This window comes from Podarcis bocagei (assembly GCF_964188305.1).
Source record: "Podarcis bocagei genome assembly, chromosome: W".
NCBI classification, from domain to species: domain Eukaryota; kingdom Metazoa; phylum Chordata; class Lepidosauria; order Squamata; family Lacertidae; genus Podarcis; species Podarcis bocagei.
In genome coordinates, this window is record NC_138131.1 from 72,753,385 (window position 1) to 72,777,248 (window position 23,864).

The 23,864-nt window shown below is 44.6% G+C and overlaps 1 protein-coding gene across 1 annotated transcript in view; it reads right to left on the reverse strand.

Annotated features, from left to right (window-relative positions):
• Positions 1-23,864, reverse strand: part of LOC308578268 (putative helicase senataxin) — a 180,073-nt gene that overhangs the window by 28,732 nt on the left and 127,477 nt on the right. Inside the window, exon 16 of the mRNA XM_081178517.1 lies at positions 17,397-17,561. Within this exon, the coding sequence (XP_081034643.1) occupies positions 17,397-17,561 (165 nt within the window). The remainder of the gene's footprint in view (positions 1-17,396; positions 17,562-23,864) is intronic.

Sequence of the window (23,864 nt, forward strand, 5' to 3'; positions counted from 1 at the left end):
TCTGTGCCCGAGCTCTGGTGTTCCCTCTCTTCTACCTGTGGTTGTGGCAAGACTTCTACCTCCCGCCCCTCGAATTCCCGCCCCTCTTTGTGTGGTGAGAGCAAGGATCTGTGGAACACGGGATGTATTTTCATGTTGTTGGGAAACCTGAGCTTGAACGCCACTGGGTTTATCTGTTGTATAACTTCAAACGGGCCCAGTCTTCTGAGCTGCAACTTCTTGCACCCTCCCTTAAAGGGTAACCCTTGAGTGGACAACCACACGCGATCCCCCACCCTAATGGTTTCCCCTTCCCTCCGGTGTTTATCTGCTTGCTTCTTGTAACTGGCTTTAGCCCTTTCTAGGTTCATCTTGAGCTGTTGATGTAACGCTTCCATTTCTTCCACAAACTGTTCAGCCGCAGGCACACTCCAGCTCTGTTCCTCATTGCCCGGGAATGCCCTGGGATGACACCCATAATTGGCCAAGAAGGGGCTCATACCGGTGGACACATGTTCAGCATTATTGTACGCAAATTCTGCTAGCGCTAGTTTCTCTACCCAATCATTCTGCCTTTCGCTAACGTAGCAGCGTAAGTATTGCTGGAGTACACTGTTGGCCCTTTCCGCCTGCCCATAGGTTTCTGGGTGTCTCGCTGTCGAGAAGCTGACCTCGACTTGCAGTAGGCTCATGAGCTTCCTCCAGAACCGGGAAGTAAATTGTTTTCTGCGGTCAGATAAAACCCTCAAGGGGGCGCCATGCAGCCTAAAAATGTGTTCTACAAACAACCGTGCCGTTTCTTCCGCCATCACCGCATGGGAGCAGGCGATAAAGTGGCACATTTTGGTTAGCAAGTCTACTACTACCATCACTGCTGTTTTTCCCCTCAATTTGGGCAAATCCGTCATGAAATCAATTGACACCACCTCCCAGGGTTTGTTTGGCGTGGGTAAGGGTTCCAGCAAACCTGCTGGCATCGTGCGTTCCCCTTTGGCCCTCTGGCAGCGGTCACACCCTCTTACATATTCACGTACATCTTCCCTCACCCGTGGCCACCAAAATTGTCGGGTCACCAGCATCATGGTTTTGTGTTGCCCAAAATGTCCCGCTGTGGGGGTGTCATGTAGTTGTTTGAGAACCCTTCTTCTTAGAGCCTCCCCCGGTACGTACATCGCCCCCCTGTAGTACAACACCCCTTCCTTCTCTTCAAACCCCTCTGGTGCTCCCCTCCCCTCTTGGAGTTCCCTGATTTTGGTCCGGGCGAATTCATCGTCCCTAGTGAGTCCTGCCAGTTCTCTCGTGCCCACTAGAGTACCCCCACACACCCATCGGTCCTCAGGTATGACGTGGCGGGTCTCCGGCGGCCCTTCTCCTTTGAAGTACTCTGGTTTCCACGAAAGAGCGTCTGCTCTCACGTTTTGCTTGCCGGGCACATACTGGATTTTGAAAGAAAACCTGGAAAACTCCTGCGCCCAGCGAATTTGTCTCTGGTTGAGCACCCGTGCTGTCCGCCAATATTCCAAGTTCTTGTGATCTGTGCAGACCTGGATCTTATGCTGCGCCCCTATCAGCAAATGGCGCCACCGACGAAAGGCGGCGTAAATTGCTAGCAGTTCTCGGTCGTACACGGTGTAGTTTTGTTCCGACTTGCTCAGCTTCCTCGAGAAGAAAACGCAGAGTTTCCATTCTTGCTGGTTCCGTCCTGGCTGCAACAGAACCGCCCCGATGGCTCTGTCTGACGCGTCCGTCTCCACCCTCATTGGTTTCCCCAAATCCACATGTAGTAATTGTTCCTCCGACGCGAATGCCTTCTTCAATCTTTCAAAGGATTGCTGGGCTTCCTCCGTCCACACAAACTTTCTTTTACTACTGAGACAGTCCGTGATTGGGGCCGTCAAGTGTGCGAAGTTCTTGATGAACTTCCGGTAGAAATTGCCAAAACCTAGGAACCTCTGCACATCCTTTCGTGTCTTTGGGGTCTTCCACTCCAATACTGCTTGCACCTTGCTTGGGTCCATCGCTAAGCCTTTGTCAGATAGCATGTACCCCAGGAACTCCACCTCTCGGGCATGAAACTGACATTTCTCTAGCTTGACCCACAACTGGTGTTTCTGCAAACGTTGTAGCACTTCCCTGACATCTCTCACATGTTGCTCATTTTCTGAATAAATCAAGACGTCGTCCAGGAATGCTACACAGTTCTTGTAAAGCAGAGACCCCAACACGTGGTGCATGAACGCTTGAAAACAGGCGGAGCCTGACTGTAATCCGAAAGGCATAACGAGATATTCAAAGGCCCCCAGGGGTGTGAACATGGTGGTCTTCCATTCATCTCCTTCTCTCATCCGGATCAAGTTGTAAGCCCCCCTAAGGTCCAACTTGGTGAAAATCTTTCCCTTCCTCACTCTCGTCAGAATGTCGTCAATTCTGGGCATAGGGAAAGTCACAGGTTCTGACACCAAATTTACCCCCCTAAAGTCCACGACCAGCCTCGGTTTATCAGTGTCCTTTTTGTCCACAAAAAATACTGGACTGCCCCCCACTGCTTTTGACTCTCTTATAAACCCTCTCTTTAGGTTCTTGTCGATAAAGTCCCGTAACTCCTTCATCTCTCTGTCTGACATGGCATACAGCTTACCCACCGGCAGCTGCGCCCCAGGGAGCAAATTGATCTGGCAATCGAACGGCCTGTGGGGTGGCAGTCTATCTGCCTCCTTTTCACTAAAAACCTTCAGATCAGCATATTGCGGTGGCACCTTCCCTTTACCCTCCACTGCAGTGCTTGCCACTCGGGCTACGCTCATCCTTGGCGTTTCCCCTCCTAGGCAGTGCTGCAGGCAGTAGTCAGACCCAAAGCTGACGGTCCTCTGATGCCACCCCACCACCAGATCATGTTGTGCTAACCAGCTCATCCCTAAGATTATCGGGGGACCTGCTAATGAGGCAACGTGGAAGGCAATTGTCTCTGAGTGCCTGGACACTCTCATTCTCATAGGTGGGGTCTGGTGCGTAACTTCCCCCCAATCAGTTCCCTCCCATCAATGGTGGTGACTTGCAGAGGTGCATCCAGAGGTAGCAGGTGAAGCTGATGCTCTAAGGCAAAGTCCCTGCTTAAAAAATTGCATGAGCTTCCTGAGTCCAGCATACCTTGAACCTTCACTGGGTGCCCATTTGGGAGTTCAAGCACCACCTCAATGGCAATTGCTGCTCTTGGAGAATCTGGTTTGGGCACATTTATTGGTTGTGCGCTCAGCTGCTGTGCTCCAGTTCCATTATTGTATCCAAATTGGCAGGGAGGTCACAGTGGAGCAACAGGACCTTCTCCGCAAAAAAGCTCGCAAATGCCTCACAGCTGTGTGTCAAATTGTTATTTAAATTTGGCTGTCCCTCGAGGGACGTTAAAGACCTAATTATACTAAATAATTGCGCCGGGCGAGAGCTAGCGGATGCAACGGAGGCCGAGAAGTAGGACTTCTTAGCGGCCTTCACTGCCATCTCGTAGGTTTTCATAAAAACCCTATAAGATGTTCTTGAGGCTCCGCCGCAGGCACCCTGCCATACTCGCTCTAGCCGTCTGAGGTCCCGCTTCATTTTCCGGAGCTCCTCAGTAAACCAGGGAGCCTGGTTTCTGCAGGGTCGCATTAGATTATTATGGGCACCACTCTGGGCAGCTCCCAACAGATTAAAAACAGAATAAAACATCAAACATTAAAAACTTCCCTAAAGAGGGCTGCCTTCAAATGTCTTCTAAAAGTCAGATAGTTGTTTATTTCCTTGACATCTGATGGGAGGGCATTCCACAGGGCAGGTGCCACCACTGAGAAGGCCCTCTGCCTGGTTCCCTGTAACCTCACATCTTGCAGTGAGGGAACCGGCAGAAGGCCCTCGCAGCTGGACCTCAGTGTCTGGGCTGAACGATGGGGGTGGAGATGCACCTTCAGGTATACTGGGCCGAGGCCGTTTAGGGCTTTAAAGGTCAACACCAACACTTTGAATTGTGATTGGAAACATACTGGGAGCCAATGTAGGTCTTTCAAGACTGGTGTTATATGTCCAAAAAATTCTCTCCCTGGAGTTATAGAAAGGATTCAAAATTTGGGGAAGTGGCAGGATTTAAAGTAAATAGGAATAAAACTAAATTATTAGTCAAAAGTTTGAAGGAAGAAGAGAAAAAAGAGTTGGAGCAAAATATCGAGATAGAAATCCATAAGAAGGTCAAATATTTAGGGATATGGTTAACATCAAGAAACATAAATATTTACAAAGATAATTATGAAGAAGTGTGGCTTGAGATAAAAAGAAATTTAGAATTATGGAGCAGAATGAACTTCTCCCTGCTAGGAAAAATAGTAGCGGTAAAAATGAATGTTTTGCCAAAAATGCTATTTCTGTTCCAGTCAGTCCCAGTAATGGTAAAAGATGATTGCCTTAAAAAATGGCAGAAGGAAATTTCAAAGTTTATCGGGGGGGGGGGGGGAAGGCCAAGGATAAAGTATAAGTTACTTACAGATACAAAAGAAAGAGGCGGTTTGGCCTGCCCTCCCATACCTTAAATTGTATTATGAGGCTGCATGTTTGGTATGGATTAGGGACTGGATAAAGCTGGAAAAGCAAGAAGCATTGGATTTGGAAGGTCATGATAATAGATTCGGATGGCATGCATATCTATGGTATGGGGAAGGAAAAGTACACAAAGGATTTTATAATCATATAATTAGGAAATCATTAATGAGGGTTTGGGAGAGATATATAGATTTAATAGAACAGAAGACACCTTGGTGGCTCTCACCACTTGAAGCTTTGCTGCTCAAGCCACTTGGTAAAAAAGGAAAATGGCTTACATACAGTGATTTACTAAAGGACCGAGAAGGAAAATGGAAGCTAAAAGAGTATGAGGAAATAAAAGATCATTTTCAGAGTTGGTTACATTACAGGCAATTACACAAGATATACAAAGAAGACAACAAGAAAGGATTTAGTTATACTACTTCTAGATTTCAAAAGGAAGTGATAGAAGGAAAAGTGAAGTTGCTGAACGGTGCATATAGTATTCTGCTAGAATGGGAAACAAAAGATGAGGTGAAATCGGTCATGATCAAATGGGCACAAGATATAGGACATAATATACAATTTGAAGATTGGGTTAAATTGTGGAGAATAGATTTAAAATTTACAGACTGTTCTCTTTTGAAAGAAAATTGTATGAAAGTGATGTATAGATGGTATATAACACCAGTACAGATTGCAGGAATGTATAAAACCGGGTCAAATGTATGCTGGAAGTGTAAAGAAATAGAAGGGACTTTTTACCAAATGCGGTGGGAATGTAGAGAAATTAAAAATTTTGGGGAAATGATATATAATGAGTTGAAGAAAAGGTTTAAATTAACATTTGTAAAAAAACCAGAAGCACTTTTGTTAAGGATTGTAGGGAAAGACCTGCCAATGAAAAGAAATAACTTATTTATGTATGTGACAACAGCGGCAAGAGTCTTGATTGCACAAGGATGGAAGAATGAGGAAATCCTGACAAAAGACCAGTGGCAAGAGAAACTGATGAACTATGCAGAACTGGCGAAATTGACATGCAAACTACGAGACAAGGACAACTGTGACTTCAAAGAAGAATGGGAACCTTTTACAAATTACTTAAAAAAACAACAAAATGAATTGGACTCCCTGGCAGGTTTTGAATAAACATACACAAATTTATTGAGGGATAACATAGAAGATAGATAATATAAGGATGTATACAGTTTTATAATATGCAAAAGTTAACACTGGATGAGAAATCAGAGAGGAGCTGAGGGAAGTCGTAGGGGTGAGGGAGTGAGGGAGGGTTTGTTGGGAAGGTGGGAGGGGAAAAATGGGGGGGGAATAAGGAAGATAATTTGTTTTGATAATTTGCTATATTGAAATTGTTAATAAAAAAAATTCAAAAAAGAAAGAAAGAAAAAGAGACTGGTGTTATATGCTCCTGGCGGCCACTACCAGTCACCAGTCTAGCTGCCGCATTCTGGATTAATTGCAGTTTCCGGGTCACCTTCAAAGGTAGCCGAGGGTATTGCAATAGTTCAAGCGGGAGATAACCAGAGCATGCACCACACTGGTGAGACAGTCTGCGGGCAGGTAGGGTCTCAGCCTGCGTACCAGGTGGAGTTGGTAGACAGCGGCCCTGGACACAAAATTGACCGACGCCTCCATGGACAGCTGTGAGTTCAAAATGACTCCCAGGCTGCGCATCTGGTCCTTCAGGGGCACAGTTGCCCCATTCAGAACCAGGGAGTCCTCCACACCCACCTGCCCCCTGTCCCCCCCCAAACAGTACTTCTGTCTTGTCAGGATTCAGCCTCAATCTGTTAGCCGCCACCCATCCTGCAACCACCTCCAGACACTCACACAAGACCTTCGCTGCCTTCACTGGTTCTGATTTGGAAGAGAGGTAGAGCTGGGTAACATTCGCATACTGATGAACACATAGACCAAACCCCCTGATGATCTCTCCCAGAGGCTTCAGATACATGTTAGAAAACATGGGGGAGAGGACGGAACCCTGAGGCACCTCAGAAGTGAGAGCCCAGGGGTCCGAACATCCATCCCCTAACTCCACTTTCTGAACACGGCCCAGGAGGAAGGAGAGGAATCACTGTCTAACAGTGCCCCCAGCTCCCACCCCCTCTAGACGGTCCAGAAGGATGTCGTGGTTGATGGTGTCAAAGGCCGCTGAGAGATCCAGGAGAACTAGGAAACAGCTTTCACCTCTGTCCCTAGCCCACCGGAGATAGAATCATAGAATCATAGAGTTGGAATAGACCACAAGGGCCATCGAGTCCAACCCCCTGCCAAGCAGGAAACACCGTCAGAGCACTCCTGACATATGGTTGTCAAGCCTCTGCTTAAAGACCTCCAAAGAAGGAGACTCCACCACACTCCTTGGCAGCAAATTCCACTGTCAAACAGCTCTTACTGTCAGGAAGTTCTTCCTAATGTTTTAGGTGGAATCTTCTTTCTTGTAGTTTGGATCCATTGCTCCGTGTCCGCTTCTCTGGAGCAGCAGAAAACAACCTTTCTCCCTCCTCTATGTGACATCCTTTTATATATTTGAACATGGCTATCATATCACCCCTTAACCTCCTCTTCTCCAGGCTAAACATGCCCAGCTCCCTTAGCCGTTCCTCATAAGGCATCGTTTCCAGGCCTTTGACCATTTTGGTTGCCCTCCTCTGGACACGTTCCAGTTTGTCAGTGTCCTTCTTGAATTGTGGTGCCCAGAACTGGACACAGTACTCCAGGTGAGGTCTGACCAGAGCAGAATACAGTGGCACTATTACTTCCCTTGATCTAGATGCTATACTCCTATTGATGCAGCCCAGAATTGCATTGGCTTTTTTAGCTGCCGCGTCACACTGTTGGCTCATGTCAAGTTTGTGGTCAACCAAGACTCCTAGATCCTTTTCACATGTACTGCTCTCAAGCCAGGTGTCCCCCATCTTGTATTTGTGCCTCTCATTTTTTTTTTGCTCAAGTGCAATACTTTACATTTCTCCCTGTTAAAATTCATCTTGTTTGTTTTGGCCCAGTTCTCTAATCTGTCAAGGTCGTTTTGAAGTGTGATCCTGTCCTCTGGGGTGTTAGCCACCCCTCCCAGTTTGGTGTCATCTGCAAATTTGATCAGGATGCCCTTGAGTCCATCATCCAAGTAGTTGATAAAGATGTTGAATAAGACCGGGCCCAAGACAGAACCCTGTGGCACCCCACTAGTCACTCTTCTCCAGGATGAAGAGGAACTATTGATGAGCACCCTTTGGGTTCGGTCAGTCAGCCAGTTACAAATCCACTGAGTGGTAGCATAGTCAAGACCGCATTTTACCAGCTTCTTTACAAGAATATCATGGGGCACCTTGTCAAATGCCTTGGTGAAATCAAGGTAGGCTACATCCACTGCGTTCCCTTCATCTACCAGGCTTGTAATTCTGTCAAAAAACGAGATCAGGTTAGTCTGACAGGACTTATTTTTCAGAAATCCATGCTGACTATTGGTGATCACAGCATTCCTTTCTAGGTGCTCACAGACTGTTTGCTTAATGATCTGCTCCAGAATCTTCCCTGGTATTGATGTCAGACTGACTGGGCGGTAATTATTTGGGTCCTCTCTTTTCCCCTTTTTGAAAATAGGGACAACATTTGCCCTCCTCCAGTCTGCCGGGACTTCGCCTGTTCTCCAGGAATTCTCAAAGATGACTGCCAGTGGTTCTGAGATCACATCTGCCAGTTCTTTTAATACTCTTGGATGCAGCTCATCTGGCCCTGGAGACTTGAATACATCTAAACTAGCCAAGTATTCTTGTACTATCTCCTTAGTTATTCTGGGCTGTGTTTCCTCTGCTGAATCATTTGCTCCAAATTCTTCAGGTCGGGCATTGTTTTCTTTATCGGAGAAGACTGAGGCAAAGAAGGCATTGAGGAGTTCAGCCCTTTCTGTGTCCCCTGTTTGCATTTCACCATCCTCTCCTCTGAGTCACCCCACCGTTTCTTTGTTCTTCCTTTTGCTACGAACATACCCATAAAAGCCTTTTTTGTTGCTGTTAACCTCTCTAGCAAGCCTGAGTTCATTCTGTGCTTTAGCTTTTCTGACTTTGTATCTACACGTGCTGGCTATTTGTTTGAATTCCTCTTTGGTGGTTTCCCCCCTTTTCCATTTTTTGCACACATCCTTTTTTAATCTTAACTTAGTTAAAAGTTCTTTAGATAGCCACCCTGGCTTCTTTAGGCATCTTCCATGTTTCCGTCTCATTGGTATTGCCTGACGTTGTGCTTTTAGTATCTCCCTCTTAACAAACTCCCAGCCATCATGAACTCCCTTTCCTTTTAGTATTGCTGTCCATGGGATCTCACCCAGCACTTCCCTAAGTTTTATGAAGTCGGCTTTCTTAAAGTCAAGAAATTGAGTCCTAGTATGCTTGGCTGCTCCTTTCCGCTGTATAGTAAACTTCAGAAGAGCATGATCACTCGCGCCTAATGATCCATCCACATCTACCCCACTAACCAGGTCATCAACATTGGTTAGGACCAGATCTAAAATGGCTGTTCCTCTTGTTGCTTCTCCCACTTTCTGGACAATGAAGTTGTCTGCAAGGCCAGTGAGGAATCTGTTTGACATGCAATTGCTGCAGGTAAAGCTGCCTGCAACCTTTGGCAAGATGGCAAACATTGTGCAGGAATCGCAGGCGACTGCAGCTGTTCCCTCCCCTTCCATCTTGAGATCGTGTCGTTGGGGGTGGCTACAGAGGTCCTCCATCATAAAAAGCTTGAAGACAGGACAAATAACTTCCCCCCCACAAAAAAACCTAGGTCTCCCCCAACAAACGTTTGAGACTAGCTCCCCTAAATCTAAAAGATGGGTATAACACACACACACACACAAGAAAACCCTTTTTGCTCCTTCTTCAACTGCTGCCCTACAAACTCTGATAAGCTCCTCCCACAGCTAATCCCCTGCCTCAACAGAAACCCTGCCCCCTCTGACCTTTACACAGGGAAAACAGCTAATCAGCCACAAAGAAACACACACACACACACACAAGAAAACCCTTTTTGCTCCTTCTTCAACTGCTGCCCTACAAACTCTGATAAGCTCCTCCCACAGCTAATCCCCTGCCTCAACAGAAACCCTGCCCACTCTGACCTTTACACAGGGAAAACAGCTAATCAGGCACAAAGAAACACACACACACACACACAAGAAAACCCTTTTTGCTCCTTCTTCAACTGCTGCCCTACAAACTCTGATAAGCTCCTCCCACAGCTAATCCCCTGCCTCAACAGAAACCCTGCCCCCTCTGACCTTTACACAGGGAAAACAGCTAATCAGCCACAAAGAAACACACACACACACACACAAGAAAACCCTTTTTGCTCCTTCTTCAACTGCTGCCCTACAAACTCTGATAAGCTCCTCCCACAGCTAATCCCCTGCCTCAACAGAAACCCTGCCCCCTCTGACCTTTACACAGGGAAAACAGCTAATCAGCCACAAAGAAACACACACACACACACACAAGAAAACCCTTTTTGCTCCTTCAACTGCTGCCCTACAAACTCTGATAAGCTCCTCCCACAGCTAATCCCCTGCCTCAACAGAAACCCTGCCCCCTCTGACCTTTACACAGGGAAAACAGCTAATCAGCCACAAAGAAACACACACACACACACACACACACACACACACACACGAAAACCCTTTTTGCTCCTTCTTCAACTGCTGCCCTACAAACTCTGATAAGCTCCTCCCACAGCTAATCCCCTGCCTCAACAGAAACCCTGCCCACTCTGACCTTTACACAGGGAAAACAGCTAATCAGCCACAAAGAAACACACACACACACACACACACAAGAAAACCCTTCCCTAAGTTTTATGAAGTCGGCTTTCTTAAAAGTCAAGAAATTGAGTCCTAGTATGCTTGGCTGCTCCTTTCCGCTGTATAGTAAACTTCAGAAGAGCATGATCACTCGCGCCTAATGATCCTTCCACTTCTACCCCACTAACCAGGTCATCAACATTGGTTAGGACCAGATCTAAAATGGCTGTTCCTCTTGTTGCTTCTCCCACTTTCTGGACAATGAAGTTGTCTGCAAGGCTAGTGAGGAATCTGTTTGACCTTATGCTCTTAGGTGTATAAATGACAAAGCTCTCCAGCCTCAGTTTCGTGCCAGACATTTGACAGCGCTGGCGTCTGGTCACCCGTGACTCTTTCTGAATCTGGCCCATTCAGTGAAGAGTGGTGAGTATGGGAGATGTATGGATGCGTATATGACTGAGTGCATGTTCCCTGTCTTGTCATGTTTGTTGATAAATAAAGCAATGTTATAGAGAAAATCCAGTATTGGTTGTCTGGGGTTTACTTGTGCCTTCCTAGAGTTGCTTCTCCCACTTTCTGGACAATGAAGTTGCCTGCAAGGCCAGTGAGGAATCTGTTTGCCCTTATGCTCTTGGCTGAGTTTGACATCCAACAAATATCCGGGTAATTGAAGTCCCCCATTACTACTATCTCCCTTCCTTTTGCATGCTTGGCCATCTGTTCCAGGAAGGCATCATCTATGTCCTCCGTTTGGCTTGGGGATCTATAGTAAACTCCCACAATGAGGTCTCTGTTATTCTTCTCTCCCTTAATTTTGACCCAAATGCTCTCACTTTGGCTTTGAGGTTCTAAATCTTGGATCTCTTCACAGGTATACACATCCCTGACATATAATGCCACTCCTCCTCCTTTCTTGTCTGGTCTGTTTCTCTGAAATAGATTGTATCCCTCCATTATTACATTCCAATCGTGGGACTTATCCCACCAGGTTTCAGTGATGCCTATTATGTCATATTTAGTTTGCTGTACCAAGAGCTCAAGCTCATCTTGTTTATTTCCCATGCTTTGCGCATTAGTGTACAGACATTGAAGTCCATTAATCATTCCCCCGTGTCTCTTATTTAAGGATTTTTTCCTCCCACCACTAGGTCTGCGTGCTGTTTGCTCCATTTGGTCTATGACATTTGGATGATCATCTTCAATTGATAGACTCCTACCTTCAGGAGCACTGTCTCCCTCCCCCACATTAGTTAGTTTAAAGCCCTCCTGATGAGGTTTCTGAGATTTCTGGAAAAACATTTCTCCCAACCGTTGTGAGGTGCAGCCCATCGCTTGCCAGAAGTCCATCTTCAAGAAACTGCAGTCCGTGATCTAAGAATCCAAACCGTTCCTGTTTACACCATTTGCGAAGCCAGCTGTTCACTTCCACTATTTTTCCCTCTCTCCCTGGGCCACGTCGTTCAACTGGGAGGACAGGTGAGATGACAATTTGTGCATTTAATTGCTTCAATTTCCTGCCCAGAGCCTCGTAGTCTCTTTTGATCTTCTGGAGGCTATTGCTTGCAGTGTCATTGGTTCCCACATGAACCAAGAGGAAGGGGTATTTGTCAGTGGGTTTTATGGTTCCTTGCAGTCGTTCAGTTACATCTTGGATCTTAGCCCCGGGGAGACAGCACACTTCCCGAGACATCTTGTCAGGCCCACAGATCACTGCTTCTGTTCCCCTCAGTAGGGAATCTCCTATCACCACTACACACCTCCTCTTGGGTTTGGTCGGGGTTCTTCCATGAGCTGTCCGTTCCAAGGTCGCCTGAACATTCCCTGAAGAAGAAGAAGAAGAGTTTGGATTTGATATCCCGCCTTTCACTCCCCTTCAGGAGTCTCAAAGCGGCTAACATTCTCCTTTCCCTTCCTCCCCCACAACAAACACTCTGTGAGGTGAGTGGGGCTGAGAGACTTCACAGAAGTGTGACTGGCCCAAGGTCACCCAGCAGCTGCATGTGGAGGAGCGGAGACACGAACCCGGTTTCCCAGATTACGTGACTACCGCTCTTAACCACTACACCACACTGACTTTGCTGCTCATCTTCATATACCTGATCGACTGTAATGAGGGAGAGATCCTCAAATGGAGTCTGCTCTTCGTCTTCCATGCTAGGGGAGAGGACCTCAAAGCGATTGTGTATTTCTAAACAATCAGAGTGAACCCTGGGCCTCCTACTTCTTTGAGTCACATTTCTCCATATATCTGGCTCCTGTGTTGGTGAACTATCCTCCTTCTCAGGGGAGTCCCCTGTCTCCTCCTTAGTGGGGACGGTGTGCTCTGTTGCTTCCAAGAAGAGCTCCAGCTCTCTAATTCTTTGGAGCGTAGCTACACGTTCCTCCAGTTGCTGGACTTTGTCTTTTAAAAGGGCAATCAACATGCAATTGCTGCAGGTAAAGCTGCCTGCAACCTTTGGCAAGATGGCAAACATTGCGCAGGAACCGCAGGCGACTGCAGCTGTTCCCTCCCCCTCCATCTTGAAAACGTGTCGTTGGGGGTGGCTACAGTGGCCCTCCATCTTAAAAAGCGTGAAAACAGGACAATTAACCCCCCAAAAAAAACCTAGGTCTCCCCCAACAAACGTTTGAGACTAGCTCCCCTAAATCTGAAAGATGGATCAAACTGTGCACGCCGCCAGGCACGCGCCGCTGCCCTGCAAGCTCTGATAAACTCCTCCCACAGCTAATCACCTGACTCAACAGAAACCCTGCCCCCTCTGACCTTTGCACAGGGAGAGCAGCTAATCAGCCACAAACACACACACAAGAAAACCCTTTTGCTCCTCCTTCAGCTGCTGCCCTGCAAGCTCATCAACCAGCACGACCAAGGCAGTTTCAGTCCCATGATGACGCCTGAATCGCAAATGGAAGGGATCCAAATGGTCCGCATCCTCCAGGCGTGCCTGGAGTTGTTCCGCAACCTGTTGGAAAACGCCCTGGGGAGGCTCCTTCAGATGGCAACTGAATGATGATCTGTTGAGAAGTTCATTAATTGTTAATAAGGCCCAAAAAACCCTAAAGGATTATTTTGAACTTAATATGAATCAAGGAACGGAAATAAGGGTTATTTGGGAGGCCAGCAAAGCGGTAATGAGAGGGTTTCTGATACAACAAAACACAATTAGGAGAAAGTCACAGAATGAGACAAAAGATAAAATTATGGAACAACTAAACGATAAAGAGAAGAAGCTTAGAGGAAACCCAAAGAATTTGCAGATCCAAAAAGAAATTAAAGCCCTACAGGTTCAATATTCACAGTTAGTAAATCAAGAAATTGAATGGAAGATAAGAAGGATGAGACAAAGAAATTTTGAATCTGCAAATAAATATGGGAAATTATTAGCCTGGCAACTAAAGAAGAGACAAAAAGAAAGTACTATTACAAACATTGATGCAGAAGGAAAATCTGTAGAGAACCCTGCAGACATTAGAAAATGCTTTTACAAATATTATAAACAACTGTATAAAAAGGATAAAGAAGATATAGGGAAAATCGAGCAATTTATAAAGACTAATGGGTTGCAACAGATTCTGGAGGATAAAAAGAATCTACTAAAAGGTTTAATTACAAACCAGGAAGTGGAACAGGCAATTAATTCAATGCAACTTGGCAAGACACCAGGACCTGATGGTCTGTCAGTGAAATATTATAAGACATTGAAAGACTGGCTCATTCAACCTCTGATAGAAGTATCTAATTCGATTTTGGGAGCGGGCAAAGCACCTGAAACCTGGAAGCAAGCTTATATTACTCTGATTCCTAAACAGGGTCAAGATAGATCCAATGTTAAAAACTACTGACCAATCTCCCTACTCAATGTGGATTATAAAATTTTTGCAAACGTACTGGCCAACAGGCTAAATAAGGTTTTATCTGAGTATATTCATAAAGACCAGGCAGGATTTCTGCCTGGAAGACATATGAAAGACAACATTAGAAATGTAGATATTTTGGAAAAGTTAGAAGCAAGAGAGTTGTAAAGCAATGTTAATGTTTATTGATGCAGAGAAAGCCTTTGACAATGTTTCTTGGAGTTTTATGTTACATAATTTAGAGAGTATGGGGATAGGTCATGATTTTTTAAATGGTATTAAAGCGATCTATCTAGAACAAAAAGCCAAAATTATTGTAAATAATGTGGTTTCAGAGGAAATTAGAATTGAGAAAGGAACCAGGCAAGGGTGCCCACTTTCCCCTCTGCTGTTTATTTCAGTCCTGGAGGTCTATGATTAGAAAAGATGAACAAGTCAAAGGTATTACAGTAGGTTCAAAACAATATACATTAAAAGCCTTTGCTGATGATCTAGTTCTGACATTACAAGATCCAGATTCCAGTGCAGTCAAAGCACTGGAGCTGATACAAGAGTTTGGTCAGGTAGCAGGATTTAAATTAAACAAGAGCAAGACCAAAGTAATTGAGAAAAATCTGGATAATGAAGAAAGAAAACTATTACAAGAAAAAACGGGCCTAGATTTTGTGAAAAATGTTAAATATTTGGGGCGTGAACCTGTCTGGGAAAAATCTGAACTTGTACAAAGATAATTATGAGAAATTATGGAATGAAATTAAGAGAGATTTGGAGATATGGTCACATTTAAAATGGTCATTAATGGGCTGGATTTCTGTGATTAAGATGAATGTGCTGCCAAAGATGCTCTTCCTGTTTCAAGCCCTCCCAATTATAGATAATATGCAAAATGCTTTAAAGAATGGCAGAAAGCACTCTCTAGATTTATCTGGCAGGGGAGGAAACCCAGAATTAAATATAAATTAGTTACGGATTCTAAAGAAAGAGGGGGATTTTCCCCGCCAGATTTAAAAATCTATTTTGAAGCTGCTGCACTTTGCTGGATTAAAGAATGGATGCACCTAGAAGACACAGATCTATTAGATTTGGAGGGATTCAACAATGTGTTCGGTTGGCATGCATATTTATGGTATGACAAGGTAAAGGCCCATAATGCATTTAAAAACCATGCAATTAGGAAATCGTTGTATAATGTTTGTATAAAATATAAAGAACTCTTAGAAAGAAAGACGCCCAGATGGCTTTCACCAATGAAGGCAAAGGCCCAGAAAAAAACTAAATATGGACACCAAATGGTTGAGATATTATGATTTATTAATAGAAGAAGGAGGTTACAAATTAAAACCATTTGATCAAGTTAAAGATAAGCTAAACTGGTTACATTACCACCAGATCAATGAATTGTATAAATTGGATAAGAAAAATGGTTTTGCTTATGAAAAATCTAAGTTGGAGACCGAGTTGTTGGATACTAAAGATAAAAATTTATCTAAAATGTACAAGCTATTGTTGGAGTGGCACACAAAAGATGAACAAGTTAAATCTGTGGTGATAGATTGGGCAAGAGATGAAGAAAATAATATAATGTTTGAGGACTGGGAAAGATTGTGGAAGAAAGGGGTCAAGTTCACCGCATGTAAAGGAAAATATAATGAAAATGATGTATAGATGGTATTTGACTCCTGTAAAATTAGCAAAGATATATCATAATTGTGACAATATATGTTGGAAATGTAAAGAAAAGAAAGGAACCTTTTATCATATGTGGTGGACCTGTCCCAAGGTGAAAGACTTCTGGGAAAAGATTTATAATGAATTGAAAAAAATGTTGAAATATACATTTATAAAGAAACCAGAGGCCTTTCTTCTTGGAATAACAGGTTTGGAATTGCCCAAGAAAGATGTTAAATTATTTTTGTATGCCACAACTGCTGCTCGTATTTTGTTAGCTAAAAAGTGGAAAACCCAAGAATTACCAATGATAGAAGAATGGCAGATGAAGATGATGGATTTTTCGGAGCTAGCCAACCTAACCGGAAGAGTCTGCGACCAGAAGGAGGAGGAGTATCAGGAAGAGTGGATTAAATTTAATGATTATCTAGTTAAATTTGTTAAGTTAAATTAACTGAAAACAGCTTACAGATACTTGATTGGCTTAGGATTTTATTTATGTTAAGTGATGAATTAATATGTTTAATTCCATAAGGTTAGGATCTAAGGATGTTAATGTTGAAGTTAAATTTCATAAGAATTGGGATTTGGAAAACCGTTAAAAGGACATGCAATGAAATTCAACCAAGGGGAAGCGAGGAAGTCACTTAACAAAGTTAATAAGTGTAATTTTCAATAAGGCTATGATTTATGTTTGTTGTGTTTGTTTGTTTATAAAAGATAAACAAGAGAATAGAAAGCAAGTGAAGCAAGACAAACAAGACTGAGAAAATGGCTGCATGACTCGGCACTTTTATGGAGTCAGCCAGAGCGATGCCCATCTCCTAGGTCACATGCAGGGGAGGGATGCTCCACACCAGTGGAAGAGGACGTTACCCTGACTGGATGTCCCCCTGCCTGTGCCCACGCTAGGGAAATAAGGAATGTTGCATTTGACTGCACCAATGGATTACATCCCACAGGGATATTGTGCTGAGCTATCAGTATACAGACGCTTTACCGACTACCATCAACAAATAAGGAAGATCCCTGCCCCAGGGAACCAACAATGTACCGTACATTTTAGCAACAGGGAAACAACAGAGGGAAGTTTTTATTTCATTAAATAATAAGTTCAGGGAAGTGAGAGATAAGGCTAACAAGGGATGACTACGCACAAGCGTAGTCTCATTTGCTTGGGATGTACTGCAGCAGCATGCAAGGCCTCACAAGCGACATCACTTTTGGAGGAAGACAGGGGGGATACTTACAGTGCTTTTGTACACCAGGAATGAGAAACCCATGGTCCTCCAGATGATGCTGGACGGTATCCCGCATCATCGCTGCCAACAGGCCATACTGCCTGGGACTGATGGGAGCTGAAGTCCAGCAGCATCTGGAGAGCCTATTGCACACTGAATGCAGTATTTCAACAACTTAATCATGATTCAATTGAGAGTAAACTTCACCTCCAGTAACTTGACTGACACTCTGCTGAATCAAGAGGCCCAGTTAAAGGGATTTTAATGCCGTTCAAGGCTTGTGAAATTCTTACCTATTTTCTCCAAATTCTTTCTCCAGCTGGCTCAGGATCCTTCTTTTCTGAGCACTGCATGGGGTGATGATCCCAATGTTGCGAAAGCTGATGTCTCTCTTTTTGCTCTTAATTAACTTCATTAATTCTATTACCAGCTTAACTTCCTGGAGATTAATGAAGGAACTGAACAAGAAAGAAATAGAAGGGGAGGGAGAAAGGGATGAGCTGAAGGCCTTGTATTTGGATGTGTGCCTCATTTTAAAAGTTATCACAGATTCTCTCTCTTAGGGTTCTGTCACGGGAATTGGGGTTGCTTGTGTGTAAACCTCTAGCTGTTCCAAACAGCTTAGGGTTGGTTGTGTCTTTCCCTGACTGAGCAGCCTTGGCGCTGCTGCTCAGTCGCTAGCAGAATCCGTGAGTGGGCGTCTCCTAAATTTCCTCCAGCATAAGAATTCCTTGACGGACAACCTCCGCCTCGCCTCTCTGCGCGGAAGCCTTCTGCGCAGAGTGGGCGTGCCGAGTGGTGGTCCTCCACCCTCCTCACTGACTTCACTGGAAGAGTCTCGGAGCCTCGCCTCCGAGCTGCTCTCCGCCTCTCCCTTCTTCCTGGTGTCACCTGAACTTCCTTCCCCAGATGACGTTCTCTCTCTTCCCTTACTCTTCCCCTCTCCTGCAGAGTCCGGGAGCCTCGCTTCTCCCCTCTGCTCCGATGTCAGTTCCCTGACAGGTTCTTTTGGGACATACACTCAAAGAACTGTAGAGTTGGAAGGGACCCCAAGGGTAATCTAGTCCAACCCCCCTGCAATGCAGGAATTCCAACTAAAGCACTCATGACAGATGGCCATCCAACCTCTGCTTAAAATCCTGCAAGGAAGGAGAGTCCACAGTCGCCTGAGGGAGTCCATTTCACTGTCAAGCAGCTCTTACTGTCATAAAGTTCTTCCAGGTATATAGTTGGAGTCTCCTTTATTGTAACCTGAAGCCATTGGTTTGAGTCCTACCCTCCAGAGAAGGAGAAAACAAGCTTGCTCCATCCTCCATGGGACAGCCCTTGAAATATTTGGAGATGAGGGTCATATCTCCTCTTAGTCTCCTCTTTACCAGGCTAAACATACCAAATTCCCTCAATGGTTCCTCATAAAACTTGGTTTCCAGACCCTTGATCTTCTTGGTCACCCTGCTCTGCACGTTCCAGCTTGTCATCACCCTTCTTAAATTGTGGTGCCCAGTACGAGACATCGTATTCCAGGTGTGGTCTGACCAAGGCAGAATAGAGTGGTACTATTACTTTCCTTGATCTGGACACTAGACTTCTGTTGATGCAGCTTAGAAGATCATTATATTTTTTTGCTGCTGCATCACACTGCTGACTCATGTTAAGCTTGTGATCTACTAAGACACATACTACTAACAATGTCTTGTTAGTAATATAAGATGGTGTCCCCCATCTTATATTTGTGCCCTGAACAGTGCTAGATGACCTCAAAGATTGCTTCAATCTTAGCTTTTTAAAAAACTCTTAAGTGTGCCCACCCACCAACAGCTAAGGAGAACATGGACACAAAAGCTGCCACATGCTCTTATTGTGGTGGAAAGTGGGAAAACACCAGATCATGATTGCTGCAGCCTTCCCATTGGGACATCTGGTTGCTGACTGTGAGGACAGGATGTGGGATTTGATGGGATTCTGGGCTGATCCAGCAAGCAAGCTCTTCTTATGTTCTTGATCAAATCAATCTGTGGCAGGTAAGTTACCCAAAGATCAGATCGTGAAGCTGAGGCTCCAATACTTTGGCCACCTCATGAGAAGAGAAGACTCCCTGGAAAAGACCCTGATGTTGGGAAAGATGGAGGCCACAAGGAGAAGGGGACGACAGAGGACGAGATGGCTGGACAGTGTTCTTGAAGCTACGAACATGAGTTTGACCAAACTGCGGGAGGCAGTGGAAGACAGGAGTGCCTGGCGTGCTCTGGTCCATGGGGTCACGAAGAGTCGGACACGACTAAACAACAACAACAACAAGTTACCCAAATTGTCCACCAAGCCAGAGTTCCACACCACACAGCAGACCTTTCAAATGTAGCAGGGATGACACCATATACCTGTAGTCCAGCAACAATCTGGGTTTATAACAGCACCTCTGGGAGGGAAACAGGTTTCCCCATTCCTGTCCTACAATAGAGTTCAGGACTAAATCAGGGGTGGTGCACCTTTTGTTGGGACTCCCAACTCTCATAGCTCAGGGTGGGGATGGTAAGAGATTGCAGACCAGCCATGAGCTCCTTACTCTAGGATGAGAGAGGGACCCTTGGGGTGGGGGGCTAAGCAGGGCTCTTTAGCTTTTTCTGAGGGCTGGATTAGATGGCCAGTGTGTGGCTAGGAAACATTAGGAAAGGAATGAAAAATAAAACTGCCAACATCACAATGCAGTTACACAAATCTACAGTGAGACTGCATTTGGAATACTATGTAGAGTTTTGGTCGCCTCCTCAAAAAGGAAAAGGTTCAGGAAAAGGGCAGCCCAAATGATGAAGGGGATGGAGTGACTCCCCTATGAGGAAAGGTGGCAGCATTTGGGACTTTTTACTTTAGAAAACAGGCGACATGATAGAAGTGTATGAAATTACACATTGTGTTTTAAGTTTTCATTGTTTTTATCTGTTAAGTTGCTTTGAGATTTGTTTGTGTATATATAAAGGCAATATATACTGAACAGAAGGCTAAATTGATTGTTAACAATGTGATTATGGAAGAAATAGGGATAACCAAGGGTACAAGACAAGGGTGTCCACTTTCGCCACTGTTATTCATCATGGTCCTGGAAGTCTTTCTAAAAGCTGTAAGGGAAAATGAGGTAATAAAAGGGGTGGCAGTAGGCCGGAATGAATATAAGGTTAAAGCCTTTGCCAATGATCTGGTCTTAACGGTGGAAGAACCTTTGGAAAGTGTTAAAAATATACTTATAGAGGTGGAAAGATTTGGTCAAGTGGCAGGATTTATATTGAATAAGAAAAAGACTAAAATAATTGCTAAGAATATGGATCAAGATACGATAGGAACAATGCAACAACAAACGGGTATAGAAGTGGTGAAGAAGGTGAAATATTTGGGTATTTGGATAACCCAAAAGAATATTGATTTGTACCAGAATAACTATTTACCAGTGTGGAACGGAATAAAGAAAGATCTGGAGGTGTGGGGACGAATGAAGTTATCGTTGTGGGGAAGGATTTCATCTATAAAGATGAGCGTGCTGCCAAAATTGTTATTTTTGTTTCAGACAATTCCAATAATCAAGGGGACTGTGACCTTCAAAGAGTGGCAAAGAGTAATTTCAAGGTATATCTGGCAGGGTAAGAAGCCAAGAATTCAGTTTAAGTTATTAACAGATGCTAAAGAAAGAGGAGGCTTCGCCCTGCCAGACTTGAAACTACCATATTTTTCTCTCTATAACACGCAGATTTTTTTCTCCTAAAAAGGAAGGGGGAATGTCTGTGCGTGTTATTGAGCGAATGTGTGGTCCCTGGAGCCGACTAGGGCAAGCGCAGGAACAAAAATCAGTAAAAAATCAAATCGCGTGTCGGAGAAGGCAAACCTGAAAAGAGGAAGTTGCTGCTTTCCTGCATTCTGCCTCAGGGTCTTACTGCCCACCCTCCTCTGTTTCGTTGCTGTGTTTGCTCAAACGGAACAAAGAGCAGGCAAATCCCCAGGCAAGCAGAGGGGAAAGCAGAGCGTCCTTCCTTCTAATTCCTCTCCCTGCTCCTCGCAGGCAGCCAGAAAACATGCAGGTGGAGGACTTCCGGAGGCGGCGCGAAACAAGTAATGGCGGTCCTCTTTGCGCTGCGAAGAGGGGCTCCGCAGGAAAGGGTCGTTCGCTGCGGCAAAGCGACGACCCACTAAGTAAAACCACGAGCAGAACGAGCTCGTGGCCGTGGGATCCGGCGGGCACCAAGAGCGACCCCCAAAACGAAGAAGGGACCCCGTAAGGGGCTCCGGAAGCGCGGAGGGGAAGCGGTGCTGTGGATTCATCGCTCTTTCTGCGGGAGTGAAGCCGCGCGGCTGTTACTGATGAGCGCCGACCTTTCTTCCTTAATATTGGATTACAAATCAACTACTCGTGAGTAAGATTTACCCGGAATTGGATTACAAATTTATGAATTTGGCTGAAAGCGGGAGACGAGAAAAAGGAAGTCCGTCTCCCGGTGGTGCTTAGTGATCAAAGGCAAAGGAACTGACAAGCTGGAAGCAACAGGAAAAGGCTTTAAATTGGGAAATACATGCGTCTGGTGAAGCTAGCAATTGAAGGGAAAGGCAAGTAACTTTTACTTTTTTTTTGACATAGTGTTTACTTTAAGTGGGGACTATCTTCTTTATTGGACTTTAAAACTTCGAAAACCCCAGCCTCGGACTTGCAGGGGGTAAAAGGCTTCTTTGCGGATACAATTACAAAGTTGAAATGGATATATAGAGGCAGCACTGGTGGATACAATTTAATAACTGTATCTTGCACCTCAAGACAAACTACTGGCAATATTGAAAGGGCTCTGCTAGAGGGGAAAAAGTCTTCTCTAAGGACTATTGCTTACTTATTTAACTGCAGAAACTTTAATGGCGACTGAAACTTTCTTCCTTCTTCTTTCTTGAATTGTAACAATACTCCCTCTAGTGGGCTTGGGATTTACAATTCTCTGGGAACCAACTTTGTTTTGACTCTCTGTGGCTTGGTTGTTTACTTTGAAGCCTGTCTTTCCCATGGAACTTTTGACAGTTTGACCTTGAATCTAAAGACAGGTGTGGAATGAGTGGCCCACCAAGAACAAGAGCTTCATCGAAAGCAGGGAAAGGCCAACTGGTACAAACAACTTTGATTTCTCAGGCTCGCAGATCTTCAGTCCCTGCTGTTCTACAGGGAGCTGCATCAACAACAGCAGCTCCATCCAAGGAAGCTGATCAGCCAACAGCTGAGGACATGGCAGCAGGGAGCACCAACACTCTCTTAGAGGAAATGTTACAACAATTTGCAATTTTGAATAAAAAGGTTGATGACCAATCGGCAAAAGTTGATTTAGCCATATCTTCAATTACCAAACTTTCTGAACAGGTGGCTAAGCATTCACAAGATATCGGAAACTTAAAGGACGCCACATCTGAAAATCGGAAGTTGGCCGAGGCTGCGAATGAAAAAGCAGGTGAAGCAATTCAGAAAGTGGAGGAATTGAAAGGAGAGGTAAGGCCGCTACACAAACATATTAGCGACCAGCAAACCCACCTGGCTTTAGCGGAACTGAGAAACAGGGAAAATAATTTAAGATTACGTTCCATCCCAGAGATTGAGAAAGAGGACCTGATTGGTTTTTTGACAGCAGAATTTTCTAAATTCTGGGGTATAAAGGAAGATACGGATTTTAAAATAACAACTGCATTCAGACTGGGAAGAGTTACCAGGAAAGACAGGCCCAGAGACTGTTTGATTATTTTAAGGGCCAAGCAGGAGAGAGACAAGCTACTGGACCTACATTTTAACAAAGCACTCGAGATCCAGGACAGAAGAGCACAAATTTACAAGGATATTCCTAAACAATTATTGGATCTCAGATCTAACTACACTGACCTAGCTGGACTGTTGAGAGGCAACGGAATACCGTACAGGTGGGAGTTTCCACAAAGTATATCATTCAACTACAAAGGAAAGAAGATTAAAATCAAAACGAAAGAGGACAGCCAGAAGTTTCTGCACGACCACGGAGAAGACCTGCAGAAAGGAACAGCAACTCTTTGGCCTCCACCAGAGTCTGGAAAAGAACCAGCACCCTCGGATTTGGACAAAAAAGAAGACGCCCCATAAGAGCAACAACAGATTGATACAGGATGTCTCTGCAGCTGTATAGCTGGAACATTAATGGCGCAAATTCCCCGGAAAAACGCAAAAGGATATTCCATATTTTAAAGAAAGAAAATTTGGACATAATATGTTTACAAGAAACACATGTGACCAGGCTCCATAGGAAGGTGTTAATAAACAAAAGACTAGGCCAAGAATTTATTTCATCAGACAGAGTCAAAAAGAGAGGCGTGGTGATCTATGCAAAGGAGAATTTATCACCAAAATTCTTGTTTAAAGACGAACAAGGAAGAACCCTGGCAATTGAAATACAAATCCAAGGAGAAAAAGTTTTGATTTTAGGAATCTATGCACCGAACGAGGGGAAATCAGAATTCTACAAGAAGCTACATGAGACATTACTGGACTATCTGGACTATTCTAATATCATTATGATGGGAGATATGAATGGGGTCGTCTCTACTCTTATGGACAAGTCACAGAACCAGAATCTGACTAAAGATGGAAGACTACCAAAAACCTTCTTTGAACTAACTGACAATATGGATTTGATTGATTTATGGAGGACGAGAAACCCCCTAGGTAAAGAAGGAACTTTCTTTTCTGAGGCCCACCTGTCATGGACAAGAATCGACCAAATTTG